The 19,236-nt window shown below is 41.4% G+C and overlaps 2 protein-coding genes across 2 annotated transcripts; one reads left to right on the top strand and one right to left on the bottom strand.

Moving 5' to 3' along the window:
- Positions 1 to 96: 96 nt before the first annotated feature.
- Positions 97 to 6,003, top strand: LOC137868765 (uncharacterized). The gene is made up of 3 exons (XM_068705659.1): positions 97 to 112; positions 4,126 to 5,447; positions 5,917 to 6,003. Exons 1-3 carry the CDS (start codon positions 97 to 99, stop codon positions 6,001 to 6,003), a joined length of 1,425 nt encoding a protein of 474 aa, XP_068561760.1.
- A 4,668-nt stretch (positions 6,004 to 10,671) lies between these two features.
- On the bottom strand, positions 10,672 to 17,603 carry hsdl2 (hydroxysteroid dehydrogenase like 2). Its single transcript, XM_068706838.1, has 11 exons — positions 17,489 to 17,603; positions 15,321 to 15,484; positions 14,402 to 14,500; positions 13,903 to 14,017; positions 13,282 to 13,385; positions 13,093 to 13,191; positions 12,620 to 12,814; positions 12,445 to 12,516; positions 11,924 to 12,076; positions 11,492 to 11,620; positions 10,672 to 11,410 (listed from the first exon to the last, which is right to left on the bottom strand). Exons 1-11 carry the CDS (start codon positions 17,503 to 17,505, stop codon positions 11,295 to 11,297), a joined length of 1,263 nt encoding a protein of 420 aa, XP_068562939.1. The 5' UTR covers positions 17,506 to 17,603; the 3' UTR covers positions 10,672 to 11,294.
- Between the last annotated feature and the right edge of the window lie 1,633 nt (positions 17,604 to 19,236).

Below are 19,236 nucleotides of genomic sequence, written 5' to 3'. Positions count from 1 at the left end.
AAACTTATAGAATAAATATTGTGACGCAACAATCAACCACTGTTACGTTATATAATCAGAAGACAAGAGGCTGTGAAAGAAGAGGAGATCTAAAAGATGATAAGAATCCAGGGTGTGGTGGCAAATCTCCTTTTATAAAATCTTAGGACTTGTTTTGCTTGTAGACATAAAGAAGTTTAATACATTAATCACAATTTAACAGATTCTAAAACTGTAATCGACATCGACCACCAGGGGGCCTTAGAAATGCCAAAAAGGGTCGTGGCACAAAAACAATCTGACTGTCAATCAAATAAATGTTTCTACAACTATCACAAAACTTGTAGGATTAGTTTCATAATTTTCAACCACATTTTAAAACTATTCTGCTCAATTGGGGTCACCACCAGTACCAAACATGGGCATCGTCACTGTTTCAGAAGGAAACAATCTCTAAGCTTAACCCTGAGCTCAGTTTGTCCAAACATCACCAGACTTGCCTGTTATTTTTTTATTGAGCTGTTGAAAGAGACATATGACATGACTTAGCTTAGCTTTGTGAAGCTCACAGCCAGCTAGCTGCTGTCGGCAGCCTTGATTTTTACAGTTTATCTGCTTCATTCTGAGGCACGAAAAAAAAAGGTCAGAATCAGGAATTGCCGCTTGTTGCTCAGTTTTTATTTGTTTTGAATCGCCTCTCAATACTAGCTCTACAGATCTCTAATAGTGCCAACAAATAGACATATTATTATTATTGACAACACACTTTTCCTGAGAGATGCCTCCCAGATTCCTCCTTCAATAAGGTTGATTAAGATTTTTTAAAAAGATTCTGGTCTCAATTTAAACTTACAAAAATGTGATTTATTTACTATCCCAAAAACTCAACAAATGTTTATTTTTCATGGAAAAACGAAATAATAAAAGTAAATAAATGTGGTCATTTTCATTTTTTTCTGAACTTCACAAGTCTAAACATGCAAAATTAATTGGCTCAGAAAATGTATTGAAAAACCATCATTCTGAGCCCTAACTATAAACCTGAGTCAGTCCCAGCTATGAACCTGAGCCAGCTTTAATTATAAACAAAAACCAGACCTAACTATAAACCTGAGCCAGACCTAACTATAAACCTGAACCAGCCCTAACTATAAACCTGAACCAGTCCTAACTATAAACCTGAACCAGCCCTAACTATAAACCTGAACCAGCCCTAACTATTAACCTGAACCAGCCCTAATTATAAACCTGAGCCAGACCTAACTATAAACCTGAACCAGCCCTAACTATAAACCTGAACCAGCCCTAACTATAAACCTGAACCAGTCCTAATTATAAACCTGAACCAGCCCTAACTATAAACCTGAGCCAGACCTAACTATAAACCTGAGCCAGACCTAACTATAAACCTGAACCAGCCCTAACTATAAACCTGAGCCAGACCTAACTATAAACCTGAACCAGCCCTAACTATAAACCTGAACCAGCACTAACTATAAACCTGAACCAGCCCTAACTATAAACCTGAACCAGTCCTAACTATAAACCTGAACCAGCCCTAACTATAAACCTGAACCAGCCCTAACTATAAACCTGAACCAGCCCTAACTATAAACCTGAACCAGCCCTAACTATAAACCTGAACCAGCCCTAACTATAAACCTGAACCAGTCCTAACTATAAACCTGAACCAGCCCTAACTATAAACCTGAACCAGCCCTAACTATAAACCTGAACCAGTCCTAACTATAAACCTGAACCAGTCCTAACTATAAACCTGAACCAGTCCTAACTATAAACCTGAACCAGCCCTATTATCTATTGTATGTTAAAACATTAATGTAGAGATAAACTGTTCTTATTGTTTTCCTCTCAAGTAGACAGTTGGCCGAAACAGTTATTGTGGCTGTGAATTGAAGTTGTAATGCGAGAGTGCTACTGAGTTAGCTTAGCACAAAGTCATGACCCCCCCCCCCCTTGAGGTGGACACAGGCTGGAGGGTGTGTTCCTTCACTCTTTAAACAGTTAGAACACAGTTTCTAATAACTGGTACAGTAGACAGGAGCTGTGGCTGACTGACTTGTTTTTCTTTCATCCAGAGAAATCCTAAAGTGCTCCATCCTCAAACTCCTGTGAAGCAGTTACCATGGCAACGTGAGTATCACTATCATTTCTACATCCTCACAGTAAAGAAGAGGAGAATAACACCAGGTGTACGTTCTGTGTGATGGATGAAGATGAGGGCTACCTGACACAAAGAGGACGATGGTTTACAGAGACTTTACATATATGTAATGTACACCTGGTGGATAGCATGGTCATGTCATCACATTTAACATATTAGTAGTTAAATCACTTATAGACTAACATTTGTTTGTGTTTTTGTAATAAATATCAAGAATTTGAGACTCAAACAACATGTCGTCCTGCTAAACATCAGACAGTGAGAAAAGGTTTGATGGACTCAGATTACAGGACTTCCTGTTGTCCTGGTTTCATTATACTTATAAAGAGACATTTCACTGATTATTGTACAGCTACAAGAACTAACAGAACATGTAATTATCAATATTATGAAGACTTTCAAAGCTTAAAAAACACTAACTCACTCTACCTCTTTAAATACTGGTTCTCTCTTTTGTTCTCTTAGTTTCTGTGTCACACTCTTACCAGCAAGCTCTCTTTAAGCATCTCTTTAATCTGAGCTGTTGAAGACGTTTTACCCTCAGAGGTGTTGGACAAGTTTTCACTCTCCGTCCTACTGCTGATCTTATTAAAACAATATGATAATAAGGAATCACAGTAATCCAGTCTACAAGTAACAAATGCATGAACTAATTGTTATGCATCACTTAGAGACAGGATGTGCCTGATTTCTTAAATGTTACGTAGGTGATAAAAGACAGTCCTTAAAATTTGTTTCATCTGAGAGAAAGATGACTCAGAGATTATTCACGGTGCTGCTGGATGCAGAGCAATGACATCTAGATTAACTATATCATTAGATAATTGATTTCAGAGGTGTTCTTGGCCCAATAGAATAACTTCAGGTTTGTCTGAGTTTAACCTCAAGAAGTTGCAGGTCATCCAGGGTTTTATGTCCTTAATGGATGCTTGAAGTTTAGTGAGCTGGTTGGTTTCATCTGGCTTCATCAATATATATAATTGAGAATCATCTGCATAACAATGAAAGTTTTTTTAATGTTTCCTGATAATATTGCCTCACTGAAGCATATCAATAGAATTGGTCCGAGCACAGAACTTTGTGGAACTGATTGATTCTTCAGGATTCTTTAAGCATCTGTTGTCCACGGCTGATTTATTCAGAATGAAAAGTTTCTCCTTCAGATTGTTAAAAATATTATAAAAATGTTCTGATTGATTATGCAGGAGATGTCAGACGTGTGTTCATTAATCATGTGCATCGTGACCTTTCCAACTCTTTCTGCATTTTTTACGTGTTTATTTTATTCTTGAAATGTGTTACTGTGTAAATGCTGCGGTATCATATTTTACTACATGATGAGAACATTTGCAACATGAGAGAAGAATTAAGACTGAAAACGTGTTGAATTGATTATAAAAACAGCTTCACAAAAACATTTTTCTTGTCGATTAAAATCTTGTTCATTAGAAAAGTGTATACGTTTTTAATCAGGTGTTAAAAGGACACAGGTAGAAGCTGTAGAGTGATCAGCTGTGGTGGATGAGCTTAAGATAGTAGCTCTACGTAGCGGGAAACCAACTCAATTCAGATTTTTTGTGAGCTAATTATTTCCTTTGACACTGATATTATTTTTCTCATTAGTATTTATCAGGTGATGAGGCTGATAGTTTTGAATGATGACCTGATTACTTAATATCAGATGGTGTAACTGGTCGGCTTGTAGATATATAGTTTGTATTCATACAGTAGATTCATGTTTTAAAATGACCACAGCAGTCGAGTGAAGTTATTCCATTTAATTTATGTTAGTAACATTTTAATTCATGTCTTCATTGTTGTACAGGAATTGTAACATCTCATCTAAATATGATTTCATCACCAACAAAGACCTGATCCATGAAGGATCTCCTACTGTCTACCAGCTGGAACCAAAGAAAGACAACATTGGATCTCTGACAAGAATGACTTTTGGTGAAAAGAATCCAAACAGATCGTAGAGGAAGAGAAGAAAAAACAATCAAAGAGTCAGACGTCAGATGTGATCGTGTACGAGATCTTTGGTTTTGAAGATCAAATTCTGCCATTCTCTCTGACCATCATCGATACTCCTGGATACGGAAACACTGAAGGGATTGAACAAGATGTAATAGTCAGTCAAAGACTATTTGACTTGTTCCGCTCAGTAGATGGAGTTCATGAGATCGATGCGGTGGGTCTGGTGCTGAAAGCAACAGTGAATCGACTGAATGACCGATTGTCATACATCTTTAATTCAGTGGTGTCTCTGTTTGGAAAAGACGTGGAGAAGAACCTTGTGGTCCTCATGACACAGTCAGCTGTAGGGACAACTGAAGATGCTCTGGAAGCCCTCGAGGCTGCAAACGTCAAGTGTGCCAGAAATGAAAAGCAGCAGCCTGTTCACTTCCTGTTTAATAACTGCCAAAACAAAGACAGAAGCCAAAACGAAGACAGAAGCCAAGACGACATAGAAGCCCTTGAACATTCATATAAAAAAGCTACGAAAGGAATGAATCAGTTCACAGAGTTTCTGCAAAAAACTGCACCTCAAAAGCTGGAGACAACCGTGGATGTTCTGAGAGAACGAATTAGACTGACAGCCTGCATCCAAAACCTGCAGGAGAGAGTTGAGTTCATTGAACTCAAACAGAATGAAATCCAACAGACTCATGAAGGTCTGAAGAAACATGAACAAGAGATGAAGGAGAATGAAGAGTTCACTAAAGAAGTTGATGAGCCCTACAAAGATAAAGAACCTATAGGAGGTGGGATGTGGTGGTTGATATTTTTTAAAGGAGCTGTCTGCTGCAAAGTCTGTGAGGAGAACTGTCACTTTCCTGGATGCACAATGGCCCCCAATCCATCATGGTGTGAGGTCATGAAAGATGGCCGCTGCACTGCATGTACCAACAAGTGCCCTGCAGCAGACCATGTTAAAGAAAAATGGAGGTTTGTGACCAAGACAAGAAAAGTAAAGAAAACTCTTCAAGATGTGAAAGACAAATATGAAAAGAATAAAGGAGAGACTGAGAAGAAGATGAGCCTTCTGGAAAGTCTTCAAAAAGAGATGGAAGACCTTGAAGAAAACAAAACACATGTGCTGGATGAGGCCTATGAGCACGTCATCAAACTGGAGCTGATCGCCTTAAATGTTGTTTCAATGTCCACTTACGTCCATCTGGACTTCCTGATTCAAGAGATGGAGAAGAAAAAGGACACCAAGAAGGTCCAGAAGCTGAGAGAGATGGAAAGAAGTCAAACAGATAAAGGATTTCTGGAAGGGGTTAAGTACATGTGTGGTAAATTATTCAAAAGAAAGTAAAAAGAAAGAGGGGCACTGAGGTCTAGACTGACGATGCATCAGTTCAGCACATACTGCTACTTTAGATGATCCTATAGATGCCAATGAAATTTAACCTGTGTTTGTAATTTTTAAGTTAATAATTTGCATTTATCTCTCGTTAAACAAACATTTGTTTCATCCACACGTCTGATAATTAATTTGTGACTCTGGCTGAACCTGAGCGGTAGTAGTAATAGTAGTAATATCAGTAGTAACTGTCACAACGTCATTCAGTGATTACACACTGACAGTATGTTTATTACAAATCAGCGTTTTGGGATTAATTGTTGGTGCAACAAACTCCACAGCAACTCTTCTTCACAGCGTTATGAATAAACACGTTTTGTTTAAAGTAGAAGTTTGAAGACTTCTTTCATCTTCCTGTTTATGCTGTTTTCCCTCCTAAAAGGGGCGTGGTCATGAGAGCGTGATGTATGCAAATGCCGTCAGGTGTTCTGGATTCTCCCGCACATCACTGCAGGAGATGAGAAGTTAAACTACTGGAGGTGAGAAAGATCTGAGTGTTAGTTTATCTAAACATCAACGTGATCAACTGCTGCTGTGTTTGTGCACATTCTTCTTTTAGTGCTTCATTAATCACTAGTTTATAAAAACTCAAACATAAAACTATATCATCTGTATTCCTGTACGATTATGTAAACATGATGTCTTGCAGTCACCAGGTGTGAGTCGTGTTGCTTGATTAGTTTAAAGTGTGTTTGATCAAATAGCGCAGTCATCAACAATCTGCAGAAACGTTCATCATGTTTAACAACATGTGATATGAACACGAGGACTCACACACAAGCAGCTTCTTGTATTCATTCATGTCACTTTACTATCATCATGTATTACTCAGGAATGTGACTCTCTACCTCGAGAGACGGGAGAGTCAACAAAGCTTGTGGGAGAGTACATATATTTCAAAGATTACTCTGTTATTAACTTATGCTTGGCAAAAATGTATTAAGTTACAAGAACCTAGATTTGTAATCATATTTCTATGACACACACACACACTCACACACACACACACACACACACTCACACACACACACACACACACACACACACACACACACACACACACACACACACACACACACACACACGCTATCCACTCTATGGATCTTGTTACCTTGTTATAGGAGGTGAAGATCAGGAGAAGTAAACATGAAGTGTGATTATGAATAATGTGTTTATTAAGTTATGATGAGTTTTCACTGATTATATATATATTGAGTGTCTGTGGGGGGGGTGAGGAATGTGCCAGCAGCGGGGGAAGGATACGTGATGGATGAGTGAGGAGTCCGTCCAGAACAATGGGTCACAGGCCAGGGGGGGGAGCTTATCGGATTTCAGCCAATCATTGAGCTGATCGATGGTTGTGAGGTGAGAACTTTTCAGAGACTTTGGAGGAACAAGAGGACTGAATCCTGGGTCATCTTCAGACCTCCTCCTGACATAGAGTCTGTGTCGTGGCCCAGACGGAGCCTCACTGTCATGAAAGTAATGTCTGTTTTGTTATTAATAGTGTATTTGGTTTGTAACTGTTTTGCTTCTGTAGTTATTAAATATCTTTTGATTTGATTTGAACTCAAACCAGCTGATTTTTTGCCACTGCTCTGCTGACTGAAGACGCAGCAGTAGGAGACATGTGGCCTTCCTTTGTCCAAGAGAGTTGAGACCCGAACAGAAATGGGAGACCACCATGGGACCACCATGGGACCACCATGGGACCACCATGGGACCACCATGGATGGGACCACCATGGGACCACCATGGGACCACCATGGAACCACCATGGGACCACCATGGGACCACCATGGGACCACCATGGATGGGACCACCATGGGACCACCATGGGACCACCATGGGACCACCATGGATGGGACCACCATGAGACCACCATGGGACCATGGGACCACCATGGGACTTCAACTCGACTCGTAGAAGGCTGGACGGGTCGTGGAGGACGGACGTTTTCGGAGTGGCCACGAAAAGCAGGTATGCAGAACCGTTTAAACTTAGTGTCTGTGTTCAGCGTCTTGCATGAGGTAAAAAGAGAGTGATCTCCCGTCACACACTGATCCACACTGATCCACACTGACCCACACTGATCCACACTGATCCACACTGATCCACTCGTGGTCAACCTGAGGTAGGTTCCCAACATATACAGATATAATATCCAGACCCATAATGGCTCCTACACTTAGTATTTTATATTGCAGTATTGCTACTTTAAATACATTCAAGGATCAGACTAGTTCTGGTTTTGGTCTCTACGTAAACCAAGAACTGCTATGCTAGTAATGCTAGTAATGCTAGTAATGCTAGTAATTCTGTTTTTAATGCCGTTATCACAGAGATCAAGTTAATATTATTCAGTTATCCCGAGATAACTAGAAGGTTGTTTCCTTATATTACTTATAAAGTTGAACAGAGTTCAATGCCAGCATTCATTTAGATGACTGTGATCATAACCGTGGTCTAATCAGCTGATGATAAAGTTGTAGTGCTCCTATATACTGACACTTATGGTAAACACATTCAGTCTGCCCGGATCAAGCTGACCAGAGATCGTAAAGAAGTCTGTATACTAAACGTTTGATATAACAATACTGTAAATAAAAAGTCCAGTTTATAGAGCCGACAGCTAAGCTAGTGGAAGGATACGCGTGTGACCACTTCTGCTTTTAAACATGAGGGTATTCACAAAGTGTATACAAAATACATATATGGTAAAACAATGATTTGGATTACAGGAAGATATTTGGAATTTTCACTTGGAAGTACCTCGATATGTTTACAGTAAAGTGACTTTGTGTCTGTATGAAGTCAGAGATGTCCTCAAATAAATACACCTTATTGTCAGAAAGTCTTTTTTTCATTCTGTCCATCAACCCAAAAATCAAAGACTGAAGACGTTTCCTTCTGAAATGTAGCGGTATTTTCCTTTTGATCTATAGGGGGCAGGTAACATGCTTTATACTTTCTGAGAATATAATCTATTTAAATGTATTACCATATATGTATTTTGTTGTGAACACTTTAATTTGAGTCACATTAATATCCTTCTGCTAACTTTGTTATGTCTGTCGCTAGCTGACACCTCCATACACTTTACACACTTTATATTTACAGTATTTATAGTCTCTAGTCAGTTTGATCAGGGCAGAATGAATTTATTTACCATAAGTGTCAGTGTATAGGAGCACTACAACTTTAGCATCAGCTGATTGGACCACAACGATCCCAGTCATCTAAAGACGCTGGCTGAACATTAACCTATAACTATCTAGTCTTATGCAGATGTTCCACACTAGTGTATTGTATATACTTATGATTGATCCATATTTATGATCAAAATGGGGGAGTGTGATGGAGAATGTTCCCTGTTCTGGTACTGTTCTACTGTGACTGAGCTTGTGGGCCTCACTCACCAACAGAACCATATATGTGACTCATGCTTGTGACCGAGCTGAATGGTAACTAGACCACATGAGGCGCTGCTGCGTTGCTTCATGAGAGGATGAGAGGAAGTGTGTGGGGGGGGGGGGGGGGGGGGGGGGGGGGGGCAGGTAACCAGAGAACGTTTAGGTTAGGAACAGAAACAGATGTGTTAGTGTGACGAGGCTCAGGTGAGAGGAGAAGAAGGAGGTGCACGGAGGTGTCAATGGGCAGCTAGAACCTGTTGACCACATGCTGTAGTGTGAACTCATCCTGCCTCAGCTGTGCTCAGGTCCTTTATAAGCTACAGACGGGAAAACGGACCACTAGAGGGCGACAAAGAGATTCTGTGTAACTCAAACATCGTCTGTCACGATGAACATGTAGTCATACTCACAGTCCTGATGAATCACTAACGAAGACATAACCTGCTCCTCCTGGAGGAGGTCCCAGCATGCATCAGGTCAGCCTCCTCCTGGAGGAGGTCCCAGCATGCACCAGCTTCTCCTGGTTCCTGAGGAGCAGGTGGAGGTGAAGGAGGAGCAGTTAGTGGAGGAGAGAGGTGAAGGAGGAAGAGGAGGAGGTAAAGGAGGAAGTGAAGGAGGAAGAGGAAGAGGTGAAGGAGGAGCAGTTAGTGGAGGAGAGACTAGTGGAAAAAAGGGAGGAGCAGGTTTAAGTAGGAGGAGGAGGAGCTGGTGGGGAAAGAGGAGGAGGTGGAGGAAAAGAGGAGCAGGTTAAAGAGAGGAGGTGGTGAAGGAGGAAAAGAGGAAGAGGTGAAGGAGGAAGAGGAGGAGGTGCAGGAGGAAGAGGAGGAGGTGAAGGAGGAAGAGGAGGTGAAGGAGGAAGAGAAGGAGGTAAAGGAAGAAGAGGAGGAGGTGAAGGAGGAAGAGGAGGTGAAGAAGGAAGAGAAGGAGGTAAAGGAAGAAGAGGAGGAGGTGAAGGAGGAAGAGGAGGTGAAGGAGGAAGAGAAGGAGGTAAAGGAAGAAGAGGAGGAGGTGAAGGAGGAAGAGGTGAAGGAGGAAGAGGAGGAGGTGAAGGAGGAAGAGGAGGAGGTAAAGGAGGAAGTGAAGGAGGAAGAGGAGGAGCAGGAAGAGGAAGAGGTGAAGGAAGAAGAGAGGAGGTTGAAGAGAGGAGGTAAAGGAGGAAGAGGAGGTGAAGGAGGAAGAGGAGGATGAAGAGGAGGTGAAGGAGGAAGAGAGGAGGAGGTGGAGGAATAGAGGAGGTGAAGGAGGAAGAGAGGAGGAGGTGAAGGAGGAAGAGAGGAGGTTGAAGAGAGGAGGTGAAGGAGGAAGAGGAGGTGGTGCAGGAGGAAGAGGAGGAGGTGCAGGAGGAAGAGGAGGAGGTGAAGGAGGAAGAGGAGGTGAAGGAGGAAGAGAAGGAGGTAAAGGAAGAAGAGGAGGAGGTGAAGGAGGAAGAGGTGAAGGAGGAAGAGGAGGAGGTGAAGGAGGAAGAGGAGGTAAAGGAGGAAGTGAAGGAGGAAGAGGAGGAGCAGGAAGAGGAAGAGGTGAAGGAGGAAGAGAGGAGGTTGAAGAGAGGAGGTAAAGGAGGAAGAGGAGGTGAAGGAGGAAGAGGAGGATGAAGAGGAGGTGAAGGAGGAAGAGAGGAGGAGGTGGAGGAATAGAGGAGGTGAAGGAGGAAGAGAGGAGGAGGTGAAGGAGGAAGAGAGGAGGTGAAGGAGGAAGAGAGGAGGTGGTGAAGGAGGAGACTCATGTCTGTTGGGGAGTTTTCCTTCATAACACTTTATTGTATTATTTGATGACATCATTCTGCAGCGGTTTATGTTTGTATTTAAATGTTTAAAGTGAGACTGAAGCCTTTGATCTGTAGAAAACTACATGAAACTACAGATGAGAATAAAAAACGTTTTCATACAAAGATCACATGAAAGAAAAACAAACCAGATGAAGATAGATTCACTCAAACGTCTTCAGACCAACTGATGAACTCAACAGACGAGGATATTAATCCATTAATACATGAATCCATTAATCCATTAATCTATTAATCCATTAATTTATTAATACATTAATCTATTAATCCATTAATCTATTGTTCTATTGATTTAGGTGGAACGTACAGAACACTAACATTTGTGTTGGTCTCGCTGTGAAACATCAACAAATATGAATTATGTTTTCTTTGTTTTCTTTAGTTGTGTGTAAAGGTCACTAGAGGCCATGTACAGAATGTTAGGACTTCATAAAACACACAGATGTTTATCATCAATTATTTAATAACGTGTCATCATCATCATCATCATCATTATTATTTCTTAAGGCAACATGTACAGCTACAAGCAGGGGGCGGAGCCTGAGAGGGCCTGTGGGCGGGGCTTCACAGTTTGGCCTTGTTCATGCGGCTCATGAGCTTCTCCAGTTTCAGGGCGAGCGTCATGTCTCCTTTGATCCTCAGCTTCCCCGACATGAAGGCCAGCGTGGGCTTCAGCTTCCCTGAGAACAACAACAAACAGCTGTTACAGCAGGAGCCCACATGAGGTCATCCCTGTCAGCGTTACCGTGGTGACGGCTCACCTGCAAACATCTTGCTGAAGTCGCCGGAGTCCATCGTCATGACAACGTCGGCTTTGACGGGCGACTGGCCCTGACCGGCGCTACCGGAGCCGCTCTTCAGGTCCAGAAACCACACGCCCTCATGTTCTCCTTATATGGACATGTTTACATTAGTGACACGCCCACAACATCTCCTTATATGGACATGTTTACATTAGTGACACGCCCACAACATCTCCTTATATGGACATGTTTACATTAGTGACACGCCCACAACATCTCCTTATATGGACATGTTTACATTAGTGGCACGCCCACAACATCTCCTTATATGGACATGTTTATATTAGTGACACACCCACAACATCTCCTTATATGGACATGTTTACATTAGTGACACGCCCACAACATCTCCTTATATGGACATAATCCTATCATTCCTAACAGACTAACCTGATAGGTCGAACTGATAAATGCCCTGCGTAAACTTGACCACGTCTTCGCTGATGACTCCTCTGATGGCGTTGAACGTGCCTTCTATGGGTCCACCGGAGGAGGAAGGCCTGGCTGATGATGATGATGGTGGTTTGAAGGCTGGTGTTGCCCCTAGCAACCAGAACACAAAAACAGGTCATTTCACTGGACGACGTAAACTAAAAATATACACTTTTGGATGAAAAACTGCAGTATATTATAATATACTTATTTTATAATGTTGAATGTTTTGATTATTTTGTATTTTTTAGATCTCTGTTTAAACTTTCAACAGTATCTGTAACAGTATTTGTAATATTACTAATATTAACAGTATAACACTAGTATTGTACTAGTATGATAACAGTATTTAAAAATACCAGTGTACATGTTGTAATGTTGTAGTAGTATAATTTGCAATACTAACAGTAGTGTACTGATTTCAATAGTACAACAGTATTACCAGCTGTAGTAGTAGCAGTAGTATTTACAGTATTTACCATGCTGCTCCATCTGTCCGACCAGGTTCTCTGGTGCTTCATCCAGGAAGAAGTCCGGCAGCAGTGGGTGACCTGTTGACCAATCAGAGACCGCCATGAGTACCACATGACAGAGAGTGGGAAGCACCGACTACCCATGCTAGGTTAGCGTAGGCATCAGTTAGCATGATGTCACCTGGCTGGACGGCGTACTGATCGAAATCCTGGACTCCCTGCTCCTTCAGGATGTCCTCGTCAATCAAGAAGTGACCCGTGTAGTCCTTCGGTCGGGTCAGGACGGCGTAGGCGGCGTCCGCCATGATGTCGGACGTACGACACTGTTTACTGATGCCCTCGCCTCCCAACATATCCATCGCTGCTGTCTGGATCGCTACAGCAACAACACACGGGTCAGAGCAGGGTTAGCATCATGGAGAGGCTGTTAGCATGCTAGTTTACTGCGAGGGTTTATGAGGAGTCTGTTAGCATGCTAGTTTACTATGACAGTCTATGAGGAGACTGTTAGCATGCTAGTTTATTGCGAGGGTTTATGAGGAGTCTGTTAGCATGCTAGTTTACTATGACAGTCTATGAAGAGTCTGTTAGCATGCTAGTTTTCAATGACAGTCTATGAGGAGACTGTTAGCATGCTAACATTTAGCCACTGACCAGTTTTAGGCCAGAGGGCGTTGACGGCAATTTGACCTCTGAATTCTTCCGCCATTCCAAGGACGCACATGGACATGCCGTACTTTGCCATTGTGTAAGCTGAAAGAAAAGAAAAGAAAAACATGTTCAGGATAAATGGAACAGAACAGGTGCATGATGGGATCCTGGCTGGTCGGTTGCTGTGGTTACCTGTGTGGTTCTTGAACCAGACGGGGTTGAGGTTGAGCGGAGGCGACAAGTTCAGGATGTGAGGACTACGACTTTTCAGCAGGTGAGGGATGACCAGCTTAGACCTGAAACATACAGACACTCGTTAGCTTGAGCTCGTTAGCTGGAGCTCGTTAGCTGGAGCTCATTAGCAGCACTTAAACTGTGATAAACTAGTTAACATCAACTTGCTACAGTTCATTTACAGAAGCTCAGTAACATAAACTCGTTAATGTCGGTACGTTAACTGAATGATCTCCTGGTCTCTGCAGGACCTTAAAAATACTCTGGTCCCTCTTCAGAACGTGGTTTACGGAGACATCCCGACGTGATGCAGATTAGGGTTGTCATGGTGATGTCATGTCACCTCTAATCTAAATCAGACAAGATATTCTGTACTTTGTCCACCTCAGTCAGTTTCTATACAGTCTAACTGGCAGATGTCTGGGTTATATGGTTTACAGGGACATCTCGAGGTGACGCTGACGTTACCTACTAAAGAATCACCAATGGTACAGTTGTGTGTGTGTGTGTGTGTGTGTGTGTGTGTGTGTGTGTGTGTGTGTGTGTGTGTGTGTGTGTGTGTGTGTGTGTGTGTCCTACGTCAGGTAAGTTCCTCTCAGGTTGATTCCCAGCATCAGGTCCACCTTCTTAAGGGGCGTCTCCAGAGTTCCTGTCAGACTGATGGCGCTGGCGTTGTTCACCAGGATGTCGATTCCTGACCAATCAGACGCATGATAATGATGATGTCATCAGCTGTCAGTCATCAGCTGATCCCTCACCAGCTTCCCACCCACCGACTCACAGTCAACTGGACCTTTTATTACCTCTAAACCCTAAAAGAAACCTTCACTTCACTAGAATTTCATTCTCAAAATCTCACATCAAAAGCTCCGTTGTAAAGACAAAACAAAAAATACTTTTTTAATTAAGAAAATGTTTAAAACTATGAACTTCTTCCAGTCAGTATTATTACATAAACGCTGAACTGGTTCGTTATTATTCAACATTTCATTTATTCTCATTTAGTGTAATTCTCTGTTCTTAAACGTTTAATATCTGAACAAATGTTTTATTCAACACTGTAAAAAATGTTGTTTACCTCCAAACTTGTCGACAGCTTTCTGAACAGCGTCTCCGATCTGCTGCTCGTCACGGATGTCGACGACACAAGCCAACGCTTTCCCTCCTGCTGCCTCCACTGACACACACACACACACACACACACACACACACACACACACACACACACACACACACACACACACACACACACACACTAAAGTAAAGTCCTGCTCCTCTACAGAAACATCATGACTAGAAGTAGAAGTAAAACATGTCTTTAGTGAGAATAGCAGTTATGATGACATCACTCATTGAAAAGAAAAACACAAGTTGTGTTTCTGCATCGTGACCGTCTGCTTCCTGTTAATGATTCATACTGTGGAACATGATGAGGGAGACGATCAGATAAAGAGTCTGAACCTTCAGGCGATGACGATCGGCTCAGGACCACATAGTGAATGAGAGGAGGGTCAGAACCCCCAAAGACCAGAGTCTGGACCACCTGTGAGAAGGTCGACTCCTAGAGCAATGCTCCGGTAGAACCAGCTCAGAGAACCTTCATGTCTGATGTTTGTTTGTGTCCCCGACCCCCCCAGCTGCTCCTTCCCTCCACCAGCATGGACACGCTAACCGTGTAGCGACGTACACCTTCAGCGGACTTCCCACCTGCTTTAAATCCACCTCCCCTTTTTAATTTAAATCATCGGTGTTTTAGGACGAGTGTTATTTTATATCTTTATTATTATCTATAAATCTCATGTACAAAACCAACAACATGTCTCTGCCTGTTTGCTAGCCTGTTTGCTAGCCTGTTTGCTAGCCTGTTTGCTAGCCTGTTTGCTAGCCTGTTTGCTAGCCTGTTTGCTAGCCTGTTTGCTAGCCTGTTTGCTAGCCTGTTTGTTAGCCTGTTTGTTAGCCTGTTTGTTAGCCTGTTTGTTAGCCTGTTAACTCCTCACCCTCCTGCGCGGCGGTGTAGATGGTTCCTGGTAGTTTGGGGTGGGGTTCGGCGGTCTTGGCGGCGATGACGATGTTGGCTCCGTCTCTGGCGGCCTTCAGAGCGATGGCTTTACCGATCCCTCGACTCGCTCCGGTGATGAAGAGCGTGCAGCCGGCTAACTTCCTGAAAAACACAGAAAAAAAGACAACAACTTAGCTAACATGCTAACACACAGCTAATTCCAGCTGAGAGCTAAACTAGCTCCATGGACTCTCAATGGCATGTTAGCAGTTTCAACCCCCCCGTTGCCAGACTTTATGCTAAGCTAGGCTAACCACGTCTCACTCAGGTTTGTTTAGTCAAAGTTCTTGTTCGGCTGTTTGTGTTCCGACAACTTTAAATATTTGTGTCCCAGAGGTTAGAGGTCATTAACACAAAAACCTGTAATTCATTAAACAAAAGTCAAAGTTGACAAACTGTCGTCTTTCTGTTCTTTCCAGCTGACTAATAATAATAAATATATATATATATATATATATAGATATATAAAATATTTATAATGAAGAGAAAGCACAAATATACATTTAGGGAGACAGATATACAGATAAATAATAAAATGTTTGTCTACTGCTTGGTAGAAAGGTAAGAAAAATCACCTGTTTTGTAATATGACAAAACTAAATTAAGATGGAGGAAGTATTATTTTAAATATTTTATAATTTAATAAAATAATAAATAATATTAATAATAATAATAATAATAAAAAATAATAAAATTTAAATATAACCAAATTTCAAACTGTTTTTTCAAAAACAGACAATTCAAATCTGTCAGTTAAAGATCTCATTGTGTATTTTGAAATTAATTTTCTTTAAAAAGAATAAAGTGAATCAGCGTGTAGCCCCGCCCCTAAATCATCCCCTCTTTATGGTCTGTGTGACTCTAAATGTTCCATAATGTACTAAATGAACATCATGCTGTATTGAAGAAGACTACACTAGAGGTGGAGACCATGATATGACTGTGAGGTACAATTGTTTTTTAAAATGCAAAATGTTGACAAAAGAAGCCCAAATGTCATCGACCAGACAAACACTGTTTTTCACAACACAACTTAATCAATAGTGACCCTGCTCACACTTATGTTTATATTAAAATCTGTGAAATAGTAAAATTGTGACGTCACAACTGTACTCGTTCAGAGTATTGTGTGTTGTGTATTTCTCTTCAATACATTTACAACTCCTACATTAAAACATGAGAGACCTTTAAATAGCTTCTTAAAACACATTTTTATAGACTGGCTTTCATGTGATGTCACTTTTCTGTTTTATTTAATTTAAATGTATTTCTTTTATTTGTCTCACTGATCTTTCTGTTGTTATTATTGTCTTGTTGTTGCTGCTTCGTCTGTTAAAGCACTTTGTAAACTCTGTTTTTAAAGCTGCTATATAAATAAAGTTATTACTATTATTAAAAGATTATACTTATCATACTTTCTTCTTTAGAGTCTAAAGGTTCTCAAGTTAGGCTTTATCCACTTTAATCACTGCAAACTTAAAACCATTATCTAATGTTAATAATTGTTTTTCTTTGCATTATTATTATTATTGTTATAATTGTTATAATCTGTATTTTGGAGCAGAACACTCAATGAGAACAGATTCAACAACATGATCGCTCATTGAAGCTGACGTCACCAGACGTCATAGAAGAAAACGTAACTTTTAGAATGAGTTGCTTAAAGTTCAAAGAACAGACCGACCAACACCGAACTACCGTGACGGTTCTGAAGCGGGTGAGTCTACAGCCCAGTTCGGCTCGGGTTCAGTCCCGATAGATCACGTGTTTACTTCCCTTAACATCTATTTTCTGACTGGTTCTGTCTGAAGTGGGCCTGTCGTCGGTTAAATAATGACAGCTGTAGACAAAACCTTCATTTCTCAACGCGTCTTGCTCAAAGGTCAAAAGGCAGCCGGACCGGAACCAAACTACAAGTGTTTCTGAAGCAGAAACCCTCACTTCACAATTCGGCGTTAGTAAAATCACAAACTAAAGGTGCTTAAGTGGCTCAATCTCAACTAAGTACCGAGGTGTTTACGGGTTTTCTGATGAACAATCGGGTTAAAATGAAGTTCTGTATTTTGGGTCAACGGACATGTCGCGAGCATCCTCGCGTGCACTCACCCAGTGTTCTGCAGCATGGTCGGTTCTGTGATGTTGGACTGAAGGTGAGTTCACTTTAGAGAATGACAGTCTGTCGTCTTCTCCACCTTTCACCTACTTAAAGATACTCTACTCAACCGGAAGTCGAAGAGCAACTGCTCCGCTCCACTTCCGGTCTGCAGATCAAAGATGAGAGGAGACGAGATGACTCACTCCTCGGTGGTTAATCTCCACATCGTGATTAGTGTGATTGAATCCATACCGGAAGTGTTTTTGTTATATTTACCGACATGTACTTGATAACATGTATTGTATTTTGGCACAGACGACATCTCCACGACCTCACCATGATGAAAACCTCAACATGTGGCTGAGAGCTCCGGGAAATGTACAGTCAATAAACCTTAAACAATGAAAATATTTTGTCAAACTACATGTAGTTTATTTTTGTTCTGATATATTTAGATACCACACATGTTTAATGGTATTCTTCTTTTCTATCTCTGTTATATACTGTCTTTATTACTACTATTGTGTATTATGTGTGTACATTGCCTACTGCACACACACACACACACACACACACACACACACACACACACACACACACACACACACACACACACACACACACACACATATACACATATACAGTTGAAACCAGAAGTTTACATACACCGTGCAAAAAGACACATAACACTTTTTTTCTCACTGTCTGAAGTTAAATCAGACTAAACCTCTCCTGTTTCAGGTCCGTTAGGATTACCAAAATTATTTAACTTTTGCTAAATGTCACAATAATGAGAAAGAGAATTTCTTGGAGAATTTTATATTACTTTCTTTGAGGTCAAAAGTTTACATACATGTCCTTAGTATTTAGTAGCATTGCCTTTGAACTGCATGACTTGGGTCAAACGTTGTGGGTATCCTTCCACAAGCTTCTCACAGTACTCTGCTGGAATTCTGGCCCATTCCTCCTGACAGAACTGGTGTAACTGAGTCAGGTTTGTTGGCCGCCTCGCTCGCACACGCCTTTTCAGATCTGCCCACAAATTTTCGATGGGATTCAGGTCAGGGCTTTGTGATGGCTGCTCCAAGACATTGACTTTGTTGTCCTCAAGCCACTTTTGAACTATTTTGGCAGTATGCTGAGGGTCATTGTCCATTTGGAAGACCCATTTGCGCCAAAGTTTTAGCTTCCTGGCTGATGTCCTGAGATGTTGCCTTAATATTTCCAGGTCATGTTCTTTCTTCACGATGCCATCTATTTTATGAAGAGCTCCAGTTCCTGCTGCAGCAAAACAGCCCCACAACATGATGCTGCCACCTCCATGCTTCACAGTTGGGATGGTGTTTTCAGGTCTACAAGCTTCCCCCTTTTCCTCCAAATGTAACGGTGGTCATTATGGCCAAACAGCTCCACTTTAGTTTCATCAGACCACAGGACATGTCTCCAGAAGTTAAGGTCTTTGTCTTGGTGTCTTTTTGCAAACTGTAATCTGGCTTTTTTATGTTTCTGTAGGAGTAACGGCTTCCTTCTTGCTGAGTAGTCTTTCAGCCCATGTGGGTGCAGGACTTGTTTTACTGTGGATAATGACACTTTCTTACCAGCTTCAGCCATCATCTTCACAAGGTCTTTAGCTTTTGTTCTGGGGTTGATTTGCACATGTCGGACCAAAACACGTTCATCTCTGGGACACAGAGCCCGTCTCCTTCCTGAGCGGTGTGATGGCTGGACATTCCCATGATGTTTATACTTGCGTATAATT

Source organism: Cebidichthys violaceus, unplaced genomic scaffold, assembly GCF_023349555.1.
Source record: "Cebidichthys violaceus isolate CVI_PGR_0920_01 unplaced genomic scaffold, fCebVio1.0.p SCAF_12, whole genome shotgun sequence".
NCBI classification, from domain to species: Eukaryota; Metazoa; Chordata; class Actinopteri; order Perciformes; family Stichaeidae; genus Cebidichthys; species Cebidichthys violaceus.
This window is presented reverse-complemented; position numbering and strand designations above follow the sequence as displayed.

Bases quoted from the DNA above. Each gene is read 5' to 3' on its own strand.
- LOC137868765 (XM_068705659.1), top strand. The intron at 5,448-5,916 runs GTTAAGTACATG...CCCTCCTAAAAG, and splicing joins ATAAAGGATTTCTGGAAGGG to GGGCGTGGTCATGAGAGCGT.
- hsdl2 (XM_068706838.1), bottom strand. The intron at 12,517-12,619 runs GTGACATCATGC...ATTGGTCAACAG, and splicing joins TCAGTACGCCGTCCAGCCAG to GTCACCCACTGCTGCCGGAC. The intron at 11,621-11,923 runs GTTAGTCTGTTA...TGTCCATATAAG, and splicing joins TTATCAGTTCGACCTATCAG to GAGAACATGAGGGCGTGTGG.